The sequence below is a fragment of the Trichechus manatus genome, unplaced genomic scaffold, assembly GCF_000243295.1.
Source record: "Trichechus manatus latirostris isolate Lorelei unplaced genomic scaffold, TriManLat1.0 scaffold00285, whole genome shotgun sequence".
Taxonomy (NCBI): domain Eukaryota; kingdom Metazoa; phylum Chordata; class Mammalia; order Sirenia; family Trichechidae; genus Trichechus; species Trichechus manatus.
In genome coordinates this window covers 308,757-332,790 of record NW_004444221.1, presented here as the reverse complement: position 1 = coordinate 332,790, position 24,034 = coordinate 308,757, and the positions used below count along the sequence as shown (strand labels likewise).

The following is a 24,034-nucleotide window of genomic DNA, read 5'->3' as shown; positions in this document are numbered from 1 at the left end:
ACAGAACAAATAGTTTCTCATTAAACAGTCAGTACACATATTGTTTTATGACATTGGTTAACAACCCCACGACATGTCAACACTCTCCCTTCTCGAACTTGGAGGACCCTTGACATAAATTTTATTTGTTGGTGTATTTGGCCAACTAAATACTTCAAATATAAAGTAATGCAGCAGTGAAAATATTAAATATCTTTTCAGGTGATGAAGAAAGTTAACTATTTCTTCACTCGACTTAAAGAACATTCATTCTTTATTTCCTATTATTTATGTTTTTCCTGTGCCTAACCAGTTACTTGTTTTGGGCTATCATATTTCAGCTTAAGAGAGATCTATCAATTTCTAACTGTTAGCTAGACTTTTGTATTTTCTTTTATGATATGTGAGAAAATTCCAGGATCCAAATAATCAGCTAAAATTAATTTCCATCTTTCAGAAAATATCATTTGTTTAATTTTGGAGTTTTCATGACTAATTTCCAAATAAATCTAAAGAATGTGTCATGTTTTATCTCTGCCATCTCTATGATCAACAATAATGAAATAAAAACAACAAACATTATGGAGCCCATAGTCTGTCTCAGGCAATATGCTCAGTGCTGTAATGTGGATTATCTCTTTTAATCTTCACAGTAAGTCTAGGAAGTAAAAGTAGTATTGTTATTCCTGTTTTACTGATGAAAAAATGGATTTGTAGAGTGGCCCTTTGTGATGAGCTAAAGTTCCAACTGAAGTTATCTGACTCCAAATCACTGTGTTATGTCTTGCATCCTTAAACCTTTTTATCTCTTCTACAGAGATAAAGATACACAAAAGAAAGTACAAGGAAACTTCTTATCTTTGCAGATATAATTGGTCACTAAATTACATGGTCAAAAGCTGTTTGGTATGAAAGACAACTCAGTAACATAAAAATTACTCTGGTACTCTGTGCTGAAATATTTCAAAGTATCCCTTTATTCAGTATTAGAGAGATTTAATCCATTGTGTAAACCATAATTAAACTATTTAAAAGATTTCTGAGTCAGCTTCTTATCTTTCTTCTTGCCCTGGCTACTCCTATGAACTAATAATATGCGGAAAGAGTATTCTGCAAATCAGAGCCAAGTATTTATGAACTCCTATAAAAATGATCCTAGAAATTTTCTTGACAGAAATTCCAAAGAAGTGCACTTTCAATTCCACAACCCTGACAAAGATGTAACCTCTATCTCAGATTTGTCACAGCAATATTAAAATATAAATTATAGATTGGCTATAGTTGATAAAGCTAGTTTGCTGGCTTTTGACAGGAAAAGTTTTAATTATTCAACTTACAAAAGGATTATCATCATATTTCTTTTAAAAGTAAATTTCTTCAATACCTTTAAAATGTAATTTTAATCTGTTAAGTCTGTGTATCATAGTTTTACCTCTTCGGAGAGGTAATGGGGTGTGGTGAGCTTTTACTTTCTATTTCATACATTTCTATAGACATTTTATTATTTTGTCATAAACATCATATTTGTAAAATAAAAGGCCAAATTAGAAGAAATGGTAGTACAAAATATGATTTTGTTTGAAATTGAGACTTTTTTGCAAAGTGTAACAGTATGCAACTTGTAGAGCAAATAACATAGAAACTATGAATAGCTTTAAAAGATTAATTTATGGTGCTGGTGGTGATAAAGACTTCAGTGGATTGGAAAGCTCTTATGTAAAATGTGCTTTGTTTTCAAATTAAGTACATCTATAGTAATAGCAGAAGTCTTGTTGGCACAGTGGTTAAAGAGTTCAGTTGCTAACTGAAAGGTCGGTGGTTCATACCCACCAGCTACTCCACAGAAGAAAGATGTGACATTCTGCTTCAGTAAAGATTTACAGCGTTGGAAACCCTGTGGGACAGTTCTACTCTGTCCTATAGGGTTGCTATGAGTTGGAATCAACTCGATGGTAGCGGGTTTGATAGTAATAGCCACACAATAAACTCATGTGTTTTTCTAAAGCATTAATTTTCCTCAATGCTAGGGAATATAAAGCATCAATACAAGCAAGTATATGTTATAAAGTAAAATGAAAAATTCCCATGAATTTTTAAGATAAACATCACAGAAATTCCATTTTACTATGAGCTGCTTCAGGTACCATCCCCATCTCTTTTGGTGGTATGAATATATTTTCCTCTTAGGTATACTTTCTAGTAAATCAAACAAAACTCAGAATTTTAAGCCCTTTGATGTGGTATTTTAGGTGACAGCATAATACTGAACTTTCTGTATTGTTTTTGAATCTGGTAGAAACTTGTCATCTTTAAGAACGCATTTACTAAGAAAAGAGTGAAGCCGTACTGTTGTATTCATAAAAGCTTTTCTCACTACTATTTATAGTCTTCCATTATCACATGAAATATAAAACCTTTTGTTTCTGAAGTGAAGTCAGTAGGAAATACTATTTTTTCCCCAAATAATGGGCATTTAAAAATTAAAAGGAAGTCCTGAGAAAGATTTTCAGACTTCTTTAGTTAAAAACAAACAAAAACAAAACCCCACACACTAAGCATGGAGTAGGAAAATAGATTTATATTTGCTTTGGATTTCTTCTTATTAGTTGTATTACCTTTAAATTAATACAAATTTCTTAATGTCTAGGATCAATGGTGCAATGCTGTGGGGTAGTTTTGACTGTACAAACCGGTTCAACACTGCCTTTACGAGATCTGAGCATCCCACTTGATGTATCATCTTCATCAATCTACAGAATTATCAGTTATTTTACTAGGAGCATAAACAATTATTAGTTTCTATAGTCTATGGGAAACTTGTAATTACTGTTTCTGTTCATGTGGCCATTAATTCTGCTGTCCAAGAAATAAATTGTGTCCTGACATTTTATACTGTTGGCCTGTCCACCACCTGTTCAAACTGGATACCTTAGGATCTTTCAAGTCATGAAGGAATTTTATTGGCCAGTTGGTGGACATTTTCTTGAACTCAATTTCTCTGTGATCTACCCAATAATTGTTGGAAACTTAGGATAAAGTCTTCTTGTCTACTATCCTATTTTCGAATCGCACCATAATGCTTACTCATTACTCAGTGTGAACTGCATACCAGTAATGTACTAGGAATCATAGAAGTTATGAATATACTCTAGATGCACAGAACGTAGAATACTATGGGAAAATGAGAAATGTAATAAAATAGAACATATTCATAGAATTTCTCCCTAAATTACTGAGAGTCATTTGGTGAGAAATCTGCTAAACTCTTGAGTACCAGAACATATTCTAGCTAGAACAAAAATTATATCCCTAGTTTTTGTTCTTGTTTGGTATAATCCTCCTTCCTGTCTTCCACTGACTTAATGTGTATTATGAACTTGAACTATGGATGTGCTGAAAAGCATTTTTGATTATTGCTACCACTTGTTAAAAAATAAATAAATAAACCCGTTGCTGTCAAGTTGATTCCGATTCATAGTGACCCTATAGGACAGAGTAGAACTGTTCCATAGGGTTTCCAGGGAGCGACTGGTGAATTCGAACTGCCAACCTTTTGGTTAGCAGCCAAGCTCTTAACCACTGCATCACCAGGGCTCTGCTACCACTTATGTGCATTGAATACTATACATGCAATTTCTTTATTAATTCATTCAACAATAAAAAAAGTGTAAGTATTACTATCTCCATTTTAAAGCTAATAGAATTCTGAGAGCTTAAGTAATTTGCTGACGATCACACATATACTATGTGACTTAGCCAGGTTAAGTCTGTGCCAAAACCCATGTCCATTCCTCTGTGCTAAACAGACTCTCATCCAGCTCACCTTTTATTAGTGAATGAACATCAAAGACAAGCAGGTATTTCTGTGTGTCAGCATGTGCTGAAGTTGCAGTTATTCTAGTGTCAGGCAGTGTGCTGTGTCAGAAGAATTTATGTTTAAGAGTTTGCATTATATAGGCTTCCAGCAGATGATTAAACATTTTCTAGAGATTAAAAGTTTTGCTGACTCTTTCAAATATTATTTAGCAACCATCATGTAGAGAGGAATGATTTTCTGTGAAATTCCTTACTTTTCATTGCCTTTCAGATATGCTTCTTCTATAAAGGATGGCTCCCAGTATTTTGTGCTCCTGATCGTGACAGATGGTGTTATTTCGGACATGGCTCAAACTAAGGAGTCCATAGTTAACGTGAGTAGGGGTCACTGAGTCTTGGGCTGGCTAAGTGACTGCATGGCACTACTTAGGTTGAGACTAGAGTCTGCTTTAGTTAACAGTGAAACAAAATGCCCACGTTTTTGCAACAGATAACATGCTTAACCATATCCAGACAACTTATGCACATCTGTACTATGGATTCTTAAGGACAAGGCTAGAGGATGTGGATACAAAAAAAAACAAAAAACAAATCCACTGCCATCCAGCTGATTCCGACTCATAGTGACCCCATGGGTTTTCCAAGGCTGTAAATCTTTATGGAGGCAGATTGCCACATCTTTCTGCCATAGAGCAGCTGGTGGGTTCTAACCAGCTACCTTTGGTTAGCAGGTGAGTGCTCTAACCATTGAGCAACCAAGGATAGTTATGCCAAAATTCTTTCCTTAAAAAAATAAAAAATATTAACATCACCTTCATGTACATATAGGTCCCAGTGTGGCACAAGTATTTTTCACTTGACTACTAACCTAAAGTTGGGCAATTTGAACCCACTGAACAGCATCATGGAAGACAGGCCTGACAATCTGCTTCTGTAAAGACTGAAGCCAAGAAAACCCTATGCAACAGTTCTAGTCTGTACCACATGGGGTTGCCACGAGTTGGAATTGACTCAAAGGCAACTAGTTTTTTTTTTTCATGTATATATGTGAGTGTGGTTAACTTCTACTAGCTTGATTTACTTACAAACAATCTTATTATTTGTACAGAATATTTTTTAACATTTATATGTGGCTAAGTACTATTTCTATTGCACTTTATCAGGACTAGATTTGATTCAAAAGTCATCCTGCTCTTATAATTTCTAATTGTGCGTTTGTTTTTCCTGATTATTCAGTTGATTGTCTTCTTTATTAGACATTAGTCCTCTAGAGTGCAACTATTATATCTGTTTTTGCTCACCTTACTAGATTCAGGTTTAGCAGTGTTTGGCACAAAGCAGACATTTAATAAATGCAGATTGCATGAACGAATTCTTTACTAAGCCTCATAATTATTAATAGCATAGAGAGGACAGAATGACCTGTTTGGTGTGAGAAAAGAATAACTACATTTGGGGAAAAATTCATATGCACTATAGACATATTCTGGAAACCCTGGTGGCGTAGTGGTTAAGAGCTACGGCTGCTAACCAAAAGGTCGGCAGTACGAATCCACCAGGTGCTCCTTGGAAACTCTATGGGGCAGTTCTGCTTTGATCTATAGGGTCACTATGAGTCGGAATCGACTTGATGGCAACAGGTTTGGTTTTTTGGTTTGGGTATAGACGTATTCTTAGAAAAAACAAATATAAGAAGGAGAGAGGGAAAGGCTTACAAGTTCGTTTATTTGTTTTTTAAATAGATACAGTTGGGTTGAATTTGTCTCGATTTTCTTTATGGTCTGATCATTGGTATTAGTATGCGCTTTAAAATGTGGACTTAATGATTTAGGCTTAAAATAACAGGACATGATGCACTGAGGAAAAATTATTTGTAATTCATTGACCTTTGTAGATGACTATGTGGTTGCTGCAGTGTTCTATTACTGCATCTCAGATTCTTAACATTAAATTATTTAATGTAATGATATAATTTAAGTGATATGGTGGAAATATGTTACTGAGTTAAATATTTAGTCTCCCTCACAATCTCATGGATATTTAATGCATAAATTAATAATACTAAGAATAACCTTCTACAATGATCATTTATGGTTGCTCATTTACTATGAAAATTGCTTTCCCTAACATTGAGTATAAATGAGGTAGAGTAAAATACCACTCACAAATCTGGAACTTTTTGTGCCCTTTAGCAACTGAAAGGTTGTTTGTGAGGAGAAAGAATGTGCAAAAGAAACCGAAGATACCCAAAGTCAGCTTAGGAAGATTTTGGCTGAGAGTAGCAAATAAAAGCCGATGCTCTTTACTTTTTTATTTTATCTTATTCAGGGGTGGTCATTCTTGAAGAATATATATACCCTGGATTAGCATATAGAGAGAGTTTGGAAAGAATAAGAGTGGAATCAAGTATATTATCCTGCAGTTAACAATTTTAAATAGGTTAGAAACTATTTGAATAAACTTCTGTGAAAATTTTCAAGTAAAATCGGCCATATTATTTTCTGTCTGTTTGGCTCATTACTTCCATAACTTCTATAATTTTATACCTTTCATTGTCAAAAATGCTGTGACCTAATCGTGCTTTCTCTTTGAAGGCCTCAAAACTTCCAATGTCAATAATTATAGTAGGCGTTGGACCAGCAGAATTTGATGGTGAGTAGTAAAATTTCAATAGTATTCCTTGGGAGTTTATTTAATCTGATGTATCATGTTCACGGAGTCCTCCCTGATGGTGCAGTGGTTAAGAGCTATGCTGCTAACCAAAATATCATCAGTTCAAATCCACCAGCTGCTCCTTGGAAACCCCATGGGCCAGTTCTACTCTGTCCTATAGGGTTGGTATGAGTTGGAATCGACTCAACAGTGGTAGGTTTGGTTTTTGGATCATGCTGTTAGGTTTCTATCATTCTTTTCTGCATATTAAGGATGTGAGTGTGCATGTGGGTCTGTTTATAAAGTCCATATACATATAGACATGATTATAGCTATCTCACGATGATGTCTTTCAAAGACAGCAAATTAAAAGATTTTGTTTTCTGAGTAGGGCATGCTGTTTCCAGTTTAAAGATTAATTCAACATGTAGCTTTCCATTTCATCAGTGATGGTTTGTATCTCAAAATAATATTTCTTAAGACTGACAGAGTGATAAATTGAGTTTTTGTTCCCAAGGAAAAACACATTCTGGGTTCACTGAAAACCTTTAAGGATGAGTGCTAAATTAATAAATCATTAGGTTGTGAATAGAAATGTTAGCATAATCATGATATGCTAATTTAGTGGTTTTTCAGAGCCTGGCTAGTTGGTAGACATTAGTTTTATAAATATATCAGTTTAAATATGTAAGTTCTGTCATATGAAAGATGTTGGAAATGAGAATAATTTAAGAAAATTTGGGACAATCTTGGGTAAATCACTGTTTAGCTTAAGCATATATAGGTAGCTGATTGTAGTATGAATACTGCTGGTATGATTCTCATTTAACCACCAGTCCCTCCTCCATAAGAAATTTTTCCATAGTACAGATCTTTCAGTCTCAGGTAAAGCACCACAAACAGTTATACTGCTGAATTTCTAAGAATATTCTTTCCTTAGATTCCATTCTTGGCAGGTCATCTTCATCAGTATAATCTTCCAGTTTCTAAAGCAAAAGTCATTGAGCCCTGACTGCTGCTGCTTCTGCTAATATGTCATCCGTCTCTGAGTATTTGTATCAGTTTGCATTATACTGCAGGTGTGAATTTGAGACATCTCTCTGGAGTCAGGAAAGCTAAGACATGTCTTTCTAGTTAATGCTTTTTGCACTTGATAATCTGCATTAATCAATGATGGACACCTGCTTTCTTCTTCAGCTACCATTTGCTTTTGCCTCTCAAGCATACATCTCTTAATGGATACATCTCAGGTCTCCCAATCTCCTATGGAAGTCCACCACTAATTGTATGACCTCAAACATAGGTAATGTGTATGGACCTCTAGTGTGACCTTGTTTCTGAAGAGCTGCCACATATGTATGTATGAATACAGAGCCACTGGCCATCCCTGGTGTATATTTCTGCTCCTGTATTTCTATGCAAAGCATCAGGAATGGCTATTCGTGGACTGTCCTCATCCAACTGACACAGTTGTTTAGTTCCTTCATTTCTTTTGTTCCCAATAATTTTCTTTTTTGGTTAGGGTTTTGAGGTATGATAATTTATCACACTCTTTTGAGTTCTGAAATGTCTTTAAAAATATACATACATATATGTATGTATATATGCTATATGCAAGAATCACTCAGATAGAGACCAGCATATCAGATTTATTACTAGCAACACAGATTTAAAGACTTTAGGTTAACCTACGGACAGAGTCTGAATTCAAATTACCTTTTCCTCCCCAGGATTGAATGACCTCCCCTTATCTCCAGGTCTCTTCCCAACAGGTATAGAGCTTTGCCCATTACATGTGGCATAGGGAGAAATTGCTTCTGTCCTAAGAACCAGCTGCTCCAAAGGAGAGAGAGCCAAGATCAGTCCCTTCTAATCTCAGTAATCCTATGAATCTTTCCTCTTTCCATGCAGAAAAGTGAGTGCAAATTAGAGACAAAGAGGGAAATTCTCCTTACGGTAATATTCTTTCTTGGGAATTAGAGTGAAAATTTCCCTGGAAATCATGTGAACAGGGTATTATGGTTCCTGCAACACTTGGTTTCTGCTTTCACCAGCATGAAAGTTTTAATACAATGAAAAAAGTTCTAGTCACAGAGCTAGAAAAGTAGACTGTATACTAGAAACAATAGGCACCACTTGTTATGGATTGAAGTGTGTCCCCCAAAAATACATGTTGTAATACCTAACTTCTGTGCCTCTTCCTGGCCAGCTGAATGGAAGAGATCCATATCTGTGCCCATTCCAAAGAAAGATGAACCAACAGAATGCAGAAATTATTGAACAATTTCATTAATGTCACACTCAAGTAAAATTTTGTTGAAGATAATTCAGAAATGGTTGCAGCAGTACATCAACAGTGAACAGCCAGAAATTCAAGCCAGATTCAGAAGAGGACGTGGAATGAGAGATATCATTACTAATGTCATATGGATCTTGGCTGAAAGCACAGTACCAGAAAGATTTTTACCTGTGTTTTGTTGACTGTGCAAAGGCACTTGACAGTGTGGATCATATCAGTTATGGGTAACATTGCAAAGAATGGAAATTCCAGAACAATTAATTGTGCTCATATGGAAACTGTACATAGACCAAGAGGCAGTCTTTCAAACAGAACAAGGGAATACTGCCTAGTTTAAAATTAGGAAAGGTATGCATCCAGGTTGTATCCTTTCACCATACTTATTCAGTCTGTATGCCTGAGCAAATAATCCAAGAAGCAGGAATATGTGAAGAAGAACGTGGCATCAAGATTAGAGGAAGACTCATTGAAAGCCTGCAATATGCAGATGACACAACCTTGCTTGCTGAAAGTGAAGAGGACTTCAAGCACTTACTGATGAAGATCAAAGACTACAGCCTTCAGTATGGATTATACCTCAACATAAAGAAAACAAAAATCCTCACAACTGGACCAATAAGCAACATCATGGTAAATGCAGAAAATGTTGAAGTTGTCAAGGATTTCATTTTACTTGGATCCACAATCAACACCCATGGAAGCAGCAGTCAAGAAATCAAACAACATATTGCACTGGGCAAATCTGCTGCAAAAAACCTCTTTCAAGTGTTAAAAAGCAAAGATGTCACTCTGAGGACGAAGGTGTGCGTGACCCAAGCCATGGTATTTTAAATTGCCTCATATGCATGTGAAAGCTGGACAATGAATAAGGAAGACCGAAGAAGAATTGATGCGTTTGAATTACGGTGGTGGTGAAGAATATTGAATATACTATGAACTGCCAGAAGAATGAACAAATCTGTCTTGGAAGAAGTACAGCCAGAATACGTCTTAGAAGCAAGGATGATGAGATTTTGTCTTGCGTACTTTGGACATGTTATCCGAAGGGACCAGTCCCTGGAGAGGGACATCATGCTTGGTAAAGCGAAGAAGAGGAAGACCCTCAACAAGACGGATTGACACAGTGGCTCCAACAGTAGGCTCAAACATAGCAACGAATGATTGTGAGGATGATGCAGGACTGGGCAGTTTTTCGTTCTGTTGTACATGGAGTCACTGTGAGTTGGAACGACTCAAGGGCACCTAACAACAATAACATGCTTGTGCTTATAATCTCATTTTGGAATAGGTTGTGTTAATGGACAGAATTAGTGTAGGGTGTGCCTTGAATCAATCTCTTTTGAGATGTAAAAGAGATTAAGTAAGCAAGTGAGCAAGCTGAGATGGGGGGACAGAGATGCCAAGCCACAGGAAGCTCCAGAACTGACAGAAGGAGAAAGACTTCCCCTAGAGCCAGCACCCAGAATTCAGACTTTTAGCCTCTTAAACTGTGAGAAAATAACTTTCTGTTTTTTAAAGCCACCCGTTTGTGGTATTACTGTTAGCACTAGATAACTTAGACACCTCTAAAGTATCTTTCTTTCCTCTCAAAACACATCGTTTTGCTCACTGGCTAAGAAGAAAAAGATAGAATGTCTATGTTTAATCTAGAAAACCTCTGATTTACATTCAAATGGCTGCAATCCCATCAGAAAAATCTTTCAGCATTTCCAGTCTGCTGTCAATTAAGTATATATATCATATAAATAAAGTGACATAGGTAAAGACTGAAATACAACTTGCAAATTTTTATCTACTAATCACATAAATCCAACATCTATGTATTTTTAACCAGAAGCACATTATTTGCATGAGCCAGGAATGCAATATTTTGACATGGATTGTTTGAACGTAGAGGAAATAAGAATTAACAATTAGATTAATGAGTTCAAATTTCTTATTTCTATATTTTAATAAGAACATGTAAAAATTTTCTGTGTAATTTTCTCCAATGATTTTTTTGCTCCTATATAGAGCAACTTCATTAAGAAGAAAGATTTCTTGCAGCAGGGATTTCTTTATCCATAAAAGGCAGTCAGATAGACAAATTAAACCAACATCTGGCTACCTGCATTGGTCTGAGCTAGGAAGAGGGAAGAGATGGAAGGGATTCTGACTTCATTGTGTCTCTCATGGCTAGTACAACATGAAGAGCTATCTCTGGAGAGGTACTGGTGGGGAGCTAAGGCTGACGGTCTCAGCTGCCTTTAGGACCAGATGATCTAAAAACCTGAAGGGTAAACATCAGCCCTCCACTCTTACACATTCCTTATCTCTTTTCTTGCTCTCAGAAGTGTAGCTTCCAATTCTTGTTGCCTCCAGCCTTTAACCCAAAGGCCATGCTGAAAAGTGTGAGATATTTTATAGGATCTCATTCTAATACGTTATTACCTGAATAACTGTCATTGTCTCATTAACTGGAATGAAACACTCACAAAGATCAATGGAGATTGTAGAGGATGTGAAGGTGTGAGATTCAGATTATCATCTAATTCTTGTTTCCCTTTTTAGGTTGGATATAATATAATTATTATGAGTTATTAGCATATTACAGAATAAAGAAGTTTCTGTGATCACTGTCATGTCACTATTGATGTACATTTATCTTAAAGTAATAAGAAAATTGTGGAAACAGACTTAGACTAAAAAAAGAATTAACTATAGAATGTATTTGAGCATAATGAATTTTCCTATTTACATCCCAAAGAAGTAGAGAAGAATAAGTCTTTTGTATTTCGAATAATGTAATTGCTTTATCACTGCTAATGTACATAATTTACTAAATTATGAGTTCTGTTGTATAGCTAAGCTGTCTATCAGTTATGTATACAAACAATGCCTTAGCCCAAACACTGGCTTGTGAGCCTGTATAGAAAGGTAAAATTGAAAACAGTGTTTTAACCCAAATAAGTTATCCAAGCACCGAGGAAAATAGTAAAATGGCAAAGATTATATTCTGACTGAAGGAGATATTTTTAGTGGGTGAAGCGGCAAATATTATAATCACAAATGACTCTCTGGAGTCTGGTAATGTCATGTGTATACAAAATGAATTATCCGTAATAGAATTATACTTTAAGCACAAATTAGCTTTCCTCATGTAATTCATTATTTAGTGAATTCTCACTGAAAACATAATAAACTCTGCAAAATGTTCTTAACTGCAGCATAGCTTTACTGTATTACCAGCTGCCCCACTAAGTCACAGCATTCCCAAATATCAGCTAATTTATGTAATGTTAAAATTACTCTTTTACCCACAAAAAAAATCGTAATTCAGAAAAATAATATTTTATGCAATCAGTATAAGGACAGAGAAAATGCCTTTGTTCTTTATAGAGTACATAAGTTTGTTGTAATTTCTCAATAAATATTTTTTCAACAAGAATGAAGTTCAAATTGCTATAGGAAGTTATATGGTGATTAATACCAAGTTTCTTAAATTAGAAAGAAAAATTAAAATTTAATGGATGAGCATCGCTTGCCCAATCAGTCATGTAAGCTTATAACACAGTTGAGGACCTCTAGGACAGGGAGATGGACCCAAAGACGCTTCCACACGGCATTGGCTCTTCTCACCTTTCAAAGGGTCACATGAGGTCTTGGCTTGCTTTCTTCATCTGTAAAAATGTACAGTCTGTTAGGTTTTGTGGGAGAAATGAATGAAGAGGTAAAGGGTTCAACACACTTTCTGCCTTTACATAGTAGGCATTGCTACTTCATAGATCCTAATTTCCTTATTGCCCACATTGCCTTAGAATATGACTAAAATACACTGAACAAATGATCATGTTTTATTTTTAAGCAATGGTCGAATTGGATGGAGATGATGTCAGAGTCTCTTCCAGAGGAAGGTATGCTGAAAGGGACATTGTGCAGGTAAGACATTGAACAAAAATGATTTATTTCATTCATTGTGAAGAGCCTGTGCCAGCTCTGATTTGTAAATAACAAACTTAAATTGAAATCAGGTTCTGTTTCATTTAGCCAGTTGATTGTCTATGAGAAACATGTTAAATAACAGCGGTCAAGAATATAATAAGCACTCAAGTAATTAATTTTCCCTCTATTTCTGGTTCACCATATATAAAATGGAAATATTATTGTCTTTTCCTACTTTATTATTATCAGAAAATACAATCGGGATCTTTGGTAAAAATGCAAGTTAGAAAGGTGAGAGACTTGTTAATAATGCATATCTAGTCATTATTTAATCCTCAACAAGACTAAATATATTTAAGACAGCTGAAATATATTCAGAGTAAGTAAATGTCCTAGAAATACAACAAAAATTTATGAGTATTTTCGTGATATTTCCCTCATAGATTATAATTAGAAAAGTGGAATATTGGGATATATATATATATTCAACTTAATTTTACTTATAATTGAATACAGTTGCTAAATATCTGATTCACAATTCATTTAGAATCAAGAAGTATACTTAACTAAAGCCTACTCTGGGGGTGAATAGAAAGAAAAAATCAGTACCCAATAAGTACTGTTTAAATTTATAATTGAAAGCAAGGTGTTAATTTAACTAAATATTTGTGTAGTCATATGCCGCATAACATCCGTTTGGGCAACGTCCAACTACATATACGTCAGTGGTCCCATAAGGTTATAATAGAGTTCAGAAATCTTGATCAGAGAACGCGACGTAGAGGACGTAACTGGAGGTAGGAATGCAACAGCTTGCCACACACAATATGTGTATTTCATGTCTTTTATACAAAGCGATTGTGCTACCAGGAATATAATGGTACAGTACCTATATAACCTATAATACACATCTTGATAGTCATAATAAATGCCTATGTTACTGGCCTATGTATGTCCTGTACTATACTTTCTATCATTATCTTAATGTGAACTTTACCTAGTTACAAATAAAGAGTTTACTGTATAACAATGTATGCTTCGACTCGTAAGCAGCCAGCAGCAGTATATAATATGGTGTTCGTACAACGTCCAAATCACATAATGTCCTATTTCACAGAACATGTCATGGACGTTGAGCAACACATGGCTGTGCTTTAGAGTCTCCATATTGTTTAAGATGTCAGGAAAAACAGCTGTGAAATACACCTTTTGAGTAGAGAAAGGAAGAAAGTCTCAGTACCATTCAAATACATGCTGTGAAAGGTTTTGGAGGAGTAAACAATGGACTTCAGTGTTACTTCCTAAATAATAATCTCTATGTTCATCCCTATAATACAGTCATTAAGAGAATCTAATTTTGAATCATATAGAATTTGGTTGAAATTATGACTTATCTACTGTGATAACTTGGACAGCTTTCTAAATTTCAGTGTTCTGGAGATAAATCTCATTGTTGTGAAGATTAAATGAGATTATGTATATAAAATAGATCGCTGAAATAGAACTCAGTAAAAAAATGTTAGAATAATTTGAAAATAATGTGAACTAATTTGTAAATATGATATTATGAAGTTTAATATGTTGATGAAAAGCATTGTTCTTCATCAGTAGCAAAATTAAGTTTTAAAATGGGAACATCTATATAACAGTTTTTCAAAAAGGTAATTGAATATGGTTTAAACTTTTCAAACTAAAGTACTTGGTAGAGTAAAAAGCATACACACATAAATGATTAGGTTAACAGCAGCAGTGGAAGGGAACATGATGATGTGGTCATCTATTTAAGAATCCCATGGTGTTTCGTTTTCATAATTGGATGCCTGATTATTCACCTTATCCTCATCAGGATAATTATAGATCCAAATAATTACACTCTATCTAAAAGCTGTCATAGTATCTGGCTCACAGTTTCCAAAAAAATCAAATTACTGAAGGGAAATATGAATTTGTAATCCTTTAGAATGTATTATGTTGCTGTTGTAATGCATTTTTACAAAGTTAGCAGAGGCCACCTCATATCTCATAGTCTCATGTTAAGGAAAACTTAGTATTATTTTCTCCCTTGCGAGGTAGCATTGACTCTTTAGATCATTAAGGCTTCCTTTAAAAGGGCCAATATGTTATGTTAGTGGCAATCCACAACCACACCTATTATCATTTGTACAAGAAAAAATATCATTGACCATGGAAGTATTTAGGGTCTTTCAGTGAATATGCTATATTGGGTAACATATTGAATTAGGACCCAGAGGATCAGTGAAATTTTAATGGTGTCACTTTGATCTTGAACAAGTCAATAAACCTCTCTGAGCCTTTGTTTACTTATCTTAGACCCTAAATTCTTTTACTTTTGCTCTTCCCATGATGTTGTACATCTCAGAGGAAATAACAGATATGAAAAACTTTGCTACCTATCAGCATATGGTATATACTAGTGTAATCATGAAGTTTTCCTCTCTTTGAAAGTCAGAATCCCTCAGAGCAGACTACCACCATAAGGTGACACTGGGATCACCAAAGATTTTGGTGGCACCTGAGGAAATAGGGAGGTAGTCAACCGATTCTGCCACATGAGGTTGAACTGAAAAAGTGGTGGCATCTTACAGATATTGAAGAGAAAATTAAAATGTCCCCAGGGAATTAATTGCTCCCGGATTGTCAATGCATGTCCATATTTAGTTAAGGAGAATTAATGTACTCTTTTCTAATCTCATAGAGAAGTTTCTAAATAGTGATTGGTCTTTTAAAAATAGTGAACAAGTCAATCATTCATGTATCACGTGTGGAAAAAGAATTGGCATCTTCTATCTCTTTGAATAAGGTTGTGTAAACATTCCACCATACATACACACACACACACACAAACACACACACACAAATTAACGAGTTACTTTGAAGGGTTAACTTGCCCTGCCCCTAGAGTATTGGGGTTGTAATGCAGGACTGGACAGTGATTTGTTCTGTTAGACAGAGGCCTCCTGGACAGCAACTAAGGAAAACAACAACAAGGGCACACCAAGGATAATAGTGTCTATCTTCCATCATATGAAAATACCTAAACCATTCTAATTGATACATAAATACTACTGGCTAAAGCATCATCAGAGAATAGGGTCTATTTAGGTTCTCTTACCATTTCTCTACTTACCATTTCTTACATTTTGAACCTAACAGAGTTAATACACTACATATGAAATCCCAGATTTCTTAAGTGGGCAAACAAAAGCCTAAGGCTGCAAATAATAGATAGCTGAGGTTCAGCAGAAAGTTGGGGGTGGTAGATGGGGTTTTCATTATTAATGCAAACCCTAAATGGCTTCCAGCTTCATGTAATAATAACATTTAACTATTTAGTAAGTGCTTCATATGTGCTGGGCATACTAAGAACTATAGCCTTACTCCACATAAACCTTAGTTGACTTTATGCCGAAAGTACTTTAATTACCTACATTTTACAAAAGAGGAAATGAGGTTTAATATTTCTTGTCCATAGTCATTGTTATGGATTGAACTGTGTTCCCCCACTATATCTGTTGTAAATTGAAACCTCTCTGCCTGTGGTTATAATCCCATTTGGAAATGGGTTGTCTTTACTATGTTAATGAAGCAGGATTAATGTAGGATGTATTTTTAGTCAGTCTCTTTTGAGATATAAAAGAGATTAAACAAGCAAGCTAGGTGGAGAGATGGGGTAAGATGTTTGCCAAGGCACATGGAGATCTCCAAGGAACCAAGAAGCAGAAGCTGAGAGACAAGGACTTTCCCCCAGAGCCGACAGAGAGAGAGAGCCTTCCCCTAGAGCCAATGCTCCGAATTTAGACTTTTAGGCTCCAAAACTGTGAGAAAATAAACTTCCGTTTTGTTAAAGCTATCCAGTTGGAATATTTCTGTTACAGCAGCACTAGGTGACTAAGACAGTTATACAGCTAAGGAGGGACAGAGCCAAGATTCAATCCTAGACTGTCTGACTCTAAACTTCTATAAAACTTCTTATTACCCTAGTGGTTAACATATCAGAGTCAGACCAATTTGGGTTGAAATAATAACTTCGACAGTTATTATTACCCAATCTTGGGTGAGTTAATTAAACTGCCTAAGTTTCAGTTTCCTCGTATGTAAATTCAAAATACAGATAAGGTGCTTGCAAAACTTAAATTAGATATTTTATGAAATCCCTTAGCAGAAAGCCTGCCATCTGCTAGCTGCTCAATCAATGCATTAATATCAGTATCGGTTATTGTTATTGCTTAGTATGTTGTCAGAGTCCAATGGGAAGGCACTTTTATGTCACTATTTCATAGTAGCTATACCTTGTCATATGACACTGTAGTCGGTTTTATGTTGGGTTATATCCTTTGCCTGGAGATTAAATCTCATATGACTATAGTATAAATAGTAAGCAGGATGAGATCGTTATTGTAAAATGTAAATGACTTATTTTCTTAAATCAGCATATGTAAAGGATTTCTGTTTGTTTGCGTGAGCTGTGAATTGGCCACTGTGTATAATGCAGTGTCATTCCTCCTCCTGGCCACAAGCAGCTGCTGGGCAGCCTATCATTTCCTGAAAAATTATATTTAAATCATATTTTACAGTAAAAGGAGAATAATAACCTTGAAGGCTTAGGGTTGAAAAATCACTAATGGAGCCCTGCACAGTAGGAACAATCAAGCAAAATTGAGCAGAACAGCAACTAAAAGCCCATTTGCCCAAACTGATTCAAACTTGTTTTCACAAATAGGCAGAGCAGCCTTAGAGCAGCCATGTGGAACATTTTCCTTGCACTGGGTGGATGCAGAAAACAAAACAAAAAAAAGGATGTGGAGTATCAAGGATACAGTATATTTCCACAGAACAGAATGCACTTATTGGTATTCTTCCTATGAATATGATCAATTAAGAGAAAGTAAAAAGTGATTTATTCCTCTTAATTGAACATTTTAAGGGCCTGAGTTCATTCTGGTGGTTAACAGCCAGTGATCAACATGCATTCACAAATGTGTGGAGGTTTTGCGAACAAGAGGCCCCCAGATACAGTGATCAGAAATGAATGACAGAAACAGACAATAACAGAGTGGTCTGAGAAGCTGAGTGGAAAACTGGGATTGTAGAGGGATATGAGCAATCTCCCAAGAAGAAAGAGGGCACATTTTATCATGAAAACTGTGAGATTTGACATTAATAGCAGGTAAAAGAAGTGAAGAGTCATATGTCATTTTTACCTCTCGCTTATGACTAGTGAGATGAGTGAAGAGATGAATACCTCCTTTGGAAAAGGTTTAGACAATCTAGGTTAGTGAGTAGAAAGTTCTCAACTTTTTTTTTTCCCCACTCCCAACACGCATGTTGGATAAAATATACTCCTGTTGATAACAGTCACTTGCTATGACAGTGATTCTCAACCCCCAGGCAAGGCCCCTAATACTCAAAGGGCACATCAGAATCTGTGCTCCCACCTAACAAACCTAAGTTAAATGTGGTATATGCTCCCATCCTAGGTTGAAAACTAGAATTCCTTTCTTACCTATTGTTTATAAACATATTTTAAGATGAGTAGAATTGTATGGATTGTGAGAACAGTGATTATGAGCCTTGAGTTTTGACATCCCAGAGTATCATGAAATTATTAACAATGAATCTTAATTTATTTCAATGAAAAAAAAAATCAGTACGCCCTGTAACACTTGCTGAAAATGTGAAACAGTGTGTTTTGAAATAACAAAAAGGCTAGGAATTAGTGCTTTAGATGACCTGGTATTATTCTTAAAGTTGAAAAAAATAAAATTGATAAGAATATTCTTTGTATTTAATGTTTGATATGAGTGTAAATAGAAAACTATTAAGAAAATAGTTTCATATTTATATTAAATATATAAATGTATAAATTCATGAATAGTAATGGTGATAATTATGTTAGCTATTGTGTACAGTACAGATTATGAGTTGCACACTGCTTTAAGCATTTTACATATGTTAACTTATTTAATCCAACAATCCAGTGAAGTATGCATTATTATTATTATCCTCATTTTACAGAAGAGGAAACTGAGGCACAGAGTAGACAATAACTTGCCCAAGATCATGCAGCTAATAAGTCGCAGAACTAGCCTTCGAACCTGGGAAATCTGATTCCAGAGTTTGTGAGAATAGGGGGTAAAAAGATAAATGAGTTTAATGTCCATGGTATAGAAGAACGATGAAGAAGAGAGTTTAGGGAAAGGATAGACAAAAGCAGGTGAGATTTCATCTTTCTCTAGAGAAGTATCGTTTGTTTGCCATAGGTAGTATTGTTTCCCTAAAACTGAGCTCTTTAAAAAATAAAATATAGTTGCATGTATACTAACCATACCAACAATACTAAATGTTAATTTTTAAAATGCTAAATGCTATGCCTTTTAGAATAAGAATGAAATAAATATAGTTGGTGACTCAATGGCTAAACACTCAGCTGCAAATCGAAAGGTCAGTGGTTTGAACCCACCAGTCACTCCGTGAGAGAAAAGACCCGGCGATCTGCTCCCATAAAGATTACAGCCTTAGAAGCCCTACAGGGCAGTTCTACTCTGTCATATAGAGTCGCTAGGAGTCAGAATTGACTCGAGAGCACACAACAACATAGTTATACACCTTCTCCTCACTTATCTACTATCTCTTTATCCAACATTTCACATTTATGACAATAGTAAAAAATCAACTGTCTGATTTATCTGTGCATTAATGATGTACGTCTGGCAGTAACGAATGCCGAGGCGTGAAGCGAGTGTAACACTGTGATGATTAGGGTTATGTGTCAGCTTGGCTAGGCCATGATTTGGTTTGGCAAATCTCAGTGGTTTAGCAGTTATGTAATGATATAATTTGGCAGTTGTGTAGTGATGTAACTTGGTAGTTATGTCATGACATCATTTGATGGTTATGTAATAATGTAGTCACACTCCATTTTGTGATCTGATGTAGTCATTCTCCATTTTCACATAATGCCAATTTTGTGTAACTACCTGGTCTTTGGGACCTTACCATGTTGATAAGTGACGAGAGGGTGTAATTAGATGCTGTTCTCTCATAAATTCTTAACTGTCTTGATTCCTATTTTCCCAATTATAATTATAGTTTCAGAGAGAAAATAAACCTTAACTTTCTGTTGCATTCTGTGTTAGTCATCTAGTGCTGCTATAACAGAAATGCCACAAGTCGGTGGTTTTGGCAAGGAGAAATTTGTTTCCTCACAGTAAAGTAGATTAGATGTCCAAATTCAGGGTTTCAGCTCCAGGGGAAGGCTTTCTCTCTCTGTCAGCTCTGGAGGAAGGTCATTCTCATCAATCTTCCCCTGAACTAGGAGCTTCTCCACGTAGGAACTCTGGGTTCAAAGGATGTGCTCTGCTCCTGGCACTACTTTCTTAGTGATATGAGGTCCCAGTCTCTCTGCTCACTTCTCTCTTTTATATCTCAAAAGAGATTGCCTCAAGACCCAATCCAATCTTGTAGATTGAGTCCTCCCTCACTAACACAACTACCATCTATCCCACCTCATTAACATCATAGAGGTAGGATTCACAACCCATAGGAAAATCACATCAGATGACAGAATGGTGGACAATCACACAATACTGGCGATTATGGCCTAGCCAAATTGATACACTTATTTTTTGGGGACACAATTCAATCCATGACACATCCCTTTGATTTTTTGTTAAAAATGTCAGGCCTTGTTCATAGCTAGATAATATGACTTCACAAAATTTCACATTCCTACAGTTCCCTTCCCAGCTACTTGCTCTGTTAGTTTTTTCTTACCCTTACTAAGCTACCTACAGGGGTAAGAGAAGGTTGTGTCACCTTTCTATCACACCTTTTTAAAAGTTGGTCTGATTTTCCTCCTGGGAAGGAGGCAGAGACAGAGAGGGTAAAATTATAGCACATAGATATACATCTACCTACAATGTGTCTTATTTGAAAAAGGAAGGAATAATTTTCTATTTTTCATTTAAAAGAGACTACTTTTACTGTATAAATCGACTTGACGGCAATGGGATTTGATAAAATTTCTAACTTGGTTGACTTATAGCAACCTGACCATTTTAAAGCCTGCTTCTTAGTAACAGTTGTTTTCAAGTATGTCTTGAGAAACTGTTTAAATCAAAAGTCAGTTTTTCAAAATAGCTTTAAAACAGCTGTGTTACATTATGAGGAAAAAAAGAATTTAATTCAAACTTTCAAATATTATGCTCAGAAATTGTTCAACATCCTAAAATGTCTTCACTATACCTTTTCTCTGAAGACTTAAAATTACTGTGTTCCCAAAATATTACATTAACAGTTCCAGTTGTTTCCAGGTCACTTCAGGAATCATCATGTCCCTAAGAGGAAATTGACACAGTTTATTAACTTAAATAACCATTATTAATGAGAATGGAATTAGGTAATCTAATTCCTAGATTACCAGAGTATTTGGTGGTGAGCTGATAAGAGTTCTCACATAATTGCTTATATAAAGATAGGGCAATTATTTTTATATGATGTAAAAATAAGAATTATATTTCAATAGAAGTATACCAAAATCTCACAAAAAAAATTCTTTTTTTTTTTATGACTTCTCAAATTATGAATATAGAAATCAACGTCAGGGACAAGACTCAATGTACTGAATATTTTAGGTTCCTACTGATATAAATGATGTGAATTTTATTTTCATTGTACATATGATTTGACATTATAGTAATAATTAAAAATAGCTTACGTGTTTCAGACTCACAGTATACACTATAATTTCTTTTAATCTCACCTATTTGTTTCTTGTTCTGCATAGTGTAATATTTCTGCATTGAAAGTTGAGTTAAGCATGTAGTAACTTTATTTGAAAGGACACTGAGCCTCAAAGAGGTTAAATGCTCCAGAAACCAAAAGCTGCAGAACGCACATACCAACATAATGGACATATTCGGATCAGGAGACGTGAGTTATAGGGGTGAAGAAAACCCAATATAGAAAACAATTATGTCTCTTTTTAGATAGAGCATATATATCAGAAAGATTTCTTCACTGTTACGGCTGTTTGTAGTATTAACTAGTTAAAAACTGTATGGTAATTATTATCTCACCATTACTCCGAGCTTCTCTGATTCTCCCTCCTACAAACAAATATTTACATGTCTTGATTTTTATGTCTATTAAAGAGCATTCTAAGGTCTGCGGAGTAACTTTATTCCACCTCTGTTTTAGTTTGTACCATTCAGAGATTACATTGACAGAAGCGGAAACCACATATTGAGCATGGCTAGATTGGCTAAAGATGTCCTAGCTGAGATCCCCGAGCAGTTTCTCTCCTATATGAGGGCCCATGGAATCAAGCCATCACCTGCACCTCCCCCGTATACCCCGCCTACACATGTGTTACAGACTCAAATATGACTGTGCTCCCAAACGCTTCACGTTAACTACACGTCGGCGAGAACTGCTGAGTCAATGCTTTGTGCCTGGTGCTCGGTAATGAACCCGGGAATGAGATACTTTTCTCAGTTTGGTGTCAGCAGTACTAGTTAATGTGCTTTCTTGGATCCAAAATGAATTCTCTTCCTAAACCAAAATTGTAAATATGGTTGTTGCATGAGCAACAGAAAACTTGGTTAAGTGCTTGAAGCAAAATATGGATGTCTTCTCTGAATCTGTAATTTTCTTTTTTTTTTTTTTTTTTTGGACAGAAACAGCTAATTTCCAATATATTGCTGGGAAAAAGCACAAAGTATATTTTTAACTCCAACATGTCCCGACTGCTATGTGTATAGGAAAGCAGTCTCTCTGTATCAATGTTTACATGTTACTACTTTTTAAATTTCAATACTTTTATAACTGTTCTTAAGAATAAGAGTTTTGAATTTTGAATCCTTTGTCTTCTAAATTGCAATAGCTATAATCACAAGAGCAATATCTCTTTGAATGGCTGTCTGGACAAATACAATTGCAAATAAGGAAAGGGAAAGATGCTTTCACATTTCTCAGTCACTGAATTGAGTCTTATGGCAGTGCATCTGCTTAGTAATCCATCTCTCTGTGCTGTTTGCCAAGTATGGGAGTTTAAGCTTAGCAGATGTGAATCCTGTAAGAACATGCATTTTTCATGGAGTTTGGGTTCTACATTTAGACTGCAGTCAGTTTATGTTTTGTATTGCTAAATAGAAATAATAAAAAGTCAAACATTATGAACTGTAAATGCACAGAAAATACTTTGTGTAAAAAGTAGCATCTTTACGTTATAATGCGATTTAGAAAGACTAAAACCAAGAATAGTTAACTGTGAACCATTTAGCAGGTGTTTTAAACTTTTTATTCCATTATATATTGTCTAGATATATTCAAAGGGATACTGGCTCTATTGATTTCGATTCCTTGTTATTACTTTTCCACATTGCCACACAGGGTGCATAGGCTGGAAATCTTTTGGGAAATTCCCAGAAATATACACAACTTTGTGACTTAGAACACAACACATTTGTGAAATAACTTACTCCTATATACTAATCTGCTTGTCCACAATTAATTGTAAAGAGTTTTTGCATGTACAGTTTTTACAAGAATTACGATTTTGTGAAGTTGTGTCTAAATTAAAGCATTTCTTTAGAACAAATGGCCTTAAATTCTCACTGTATTCCAGGAAATGATTGTGAATTGCCTTCAAATAATAGAAAAGTGTGTTTATTTTTTTCTTTTGTGTCAACAATGCAACTGCTTTATAATGTTTTTCCTTACCTATATCATATTTACTACTTGGTTTATTTCTACTGTATGTTGTTCTATTTGTCCAAAGTTGACTTAGGGTCAACTTTTATAAGCATGAAAATATTTTACTTAAAAGTATATACACCACATATTTACAGTGTCAATGGTATCTGACTATGTAATACTAAATTGTCCATTTTTAAGTATGTATTAAAATCTTTAAAAGGATAAATATTTGCTCTGTAAATTTCATGTATGATGATTGGGGTCTGATGATTTTCTTTACTGATCTAAAATATTTATGCCAGTATAGTTTATTAACCTACATATTTTTTATTTGCCTTCATTCATCAGTCTAGAAAACAAAAATAAATGAAATCAATATTCTTCCCTTCTTGTGAAACAAAGTTATTTTTCCTTGGACTGACCACAGGAAATGAAAGGTACCACTCTCCTGTCTAAATAATAACGTACTCACAACCTAGTGAGGGTAGATGGATAGGAATGAAACAATCTCAGTCACAAATCTTATCCTCTATGTGGCCGAGAATAGTTGAATCGGAAATATATGTGATGTTCAAGATATAAGACTAGAAAATATCTGGTCTTGTCTCTTCACTGCATACACAAAGAAACCAAGAGTAGAAGGATTAC

General features: G+C 35.1%; 1 protein-coding gene across 1 annotated transcript in view; it reads left to right on the top strand.

The window, feature by feature from the left end:
- The window catches only part of CPNE8 (copine 8), a 255,234-nt gene extending 231,455 nt beyond the window's left edge, over positions 1–23,779 (top strand). The window contains exons 17-20 of the mRNA XM_004390125.1: positions 4,067–4,169; positions 6,390–6,447; positions 12,591–12,664; positions 21,887–23,779. Of these exons, the coding sequence (XP_004390182.1) occupies positions 4,067–4,169; positions 6,390–6,447; positions 12,591–12,664; positions 21,887–22,075 (424 nt within the window). The 3' untranslated portion in view covers positions 22,076–23,779. The remainder of the gene's footprint in view (positions 1–4,066; positions 4,170–6,389; positions 6,448–12,590; positions 12,665–21,886) is intronic.
- Positions 23,780–24,034: the final 255 nt, after the last annotated feature.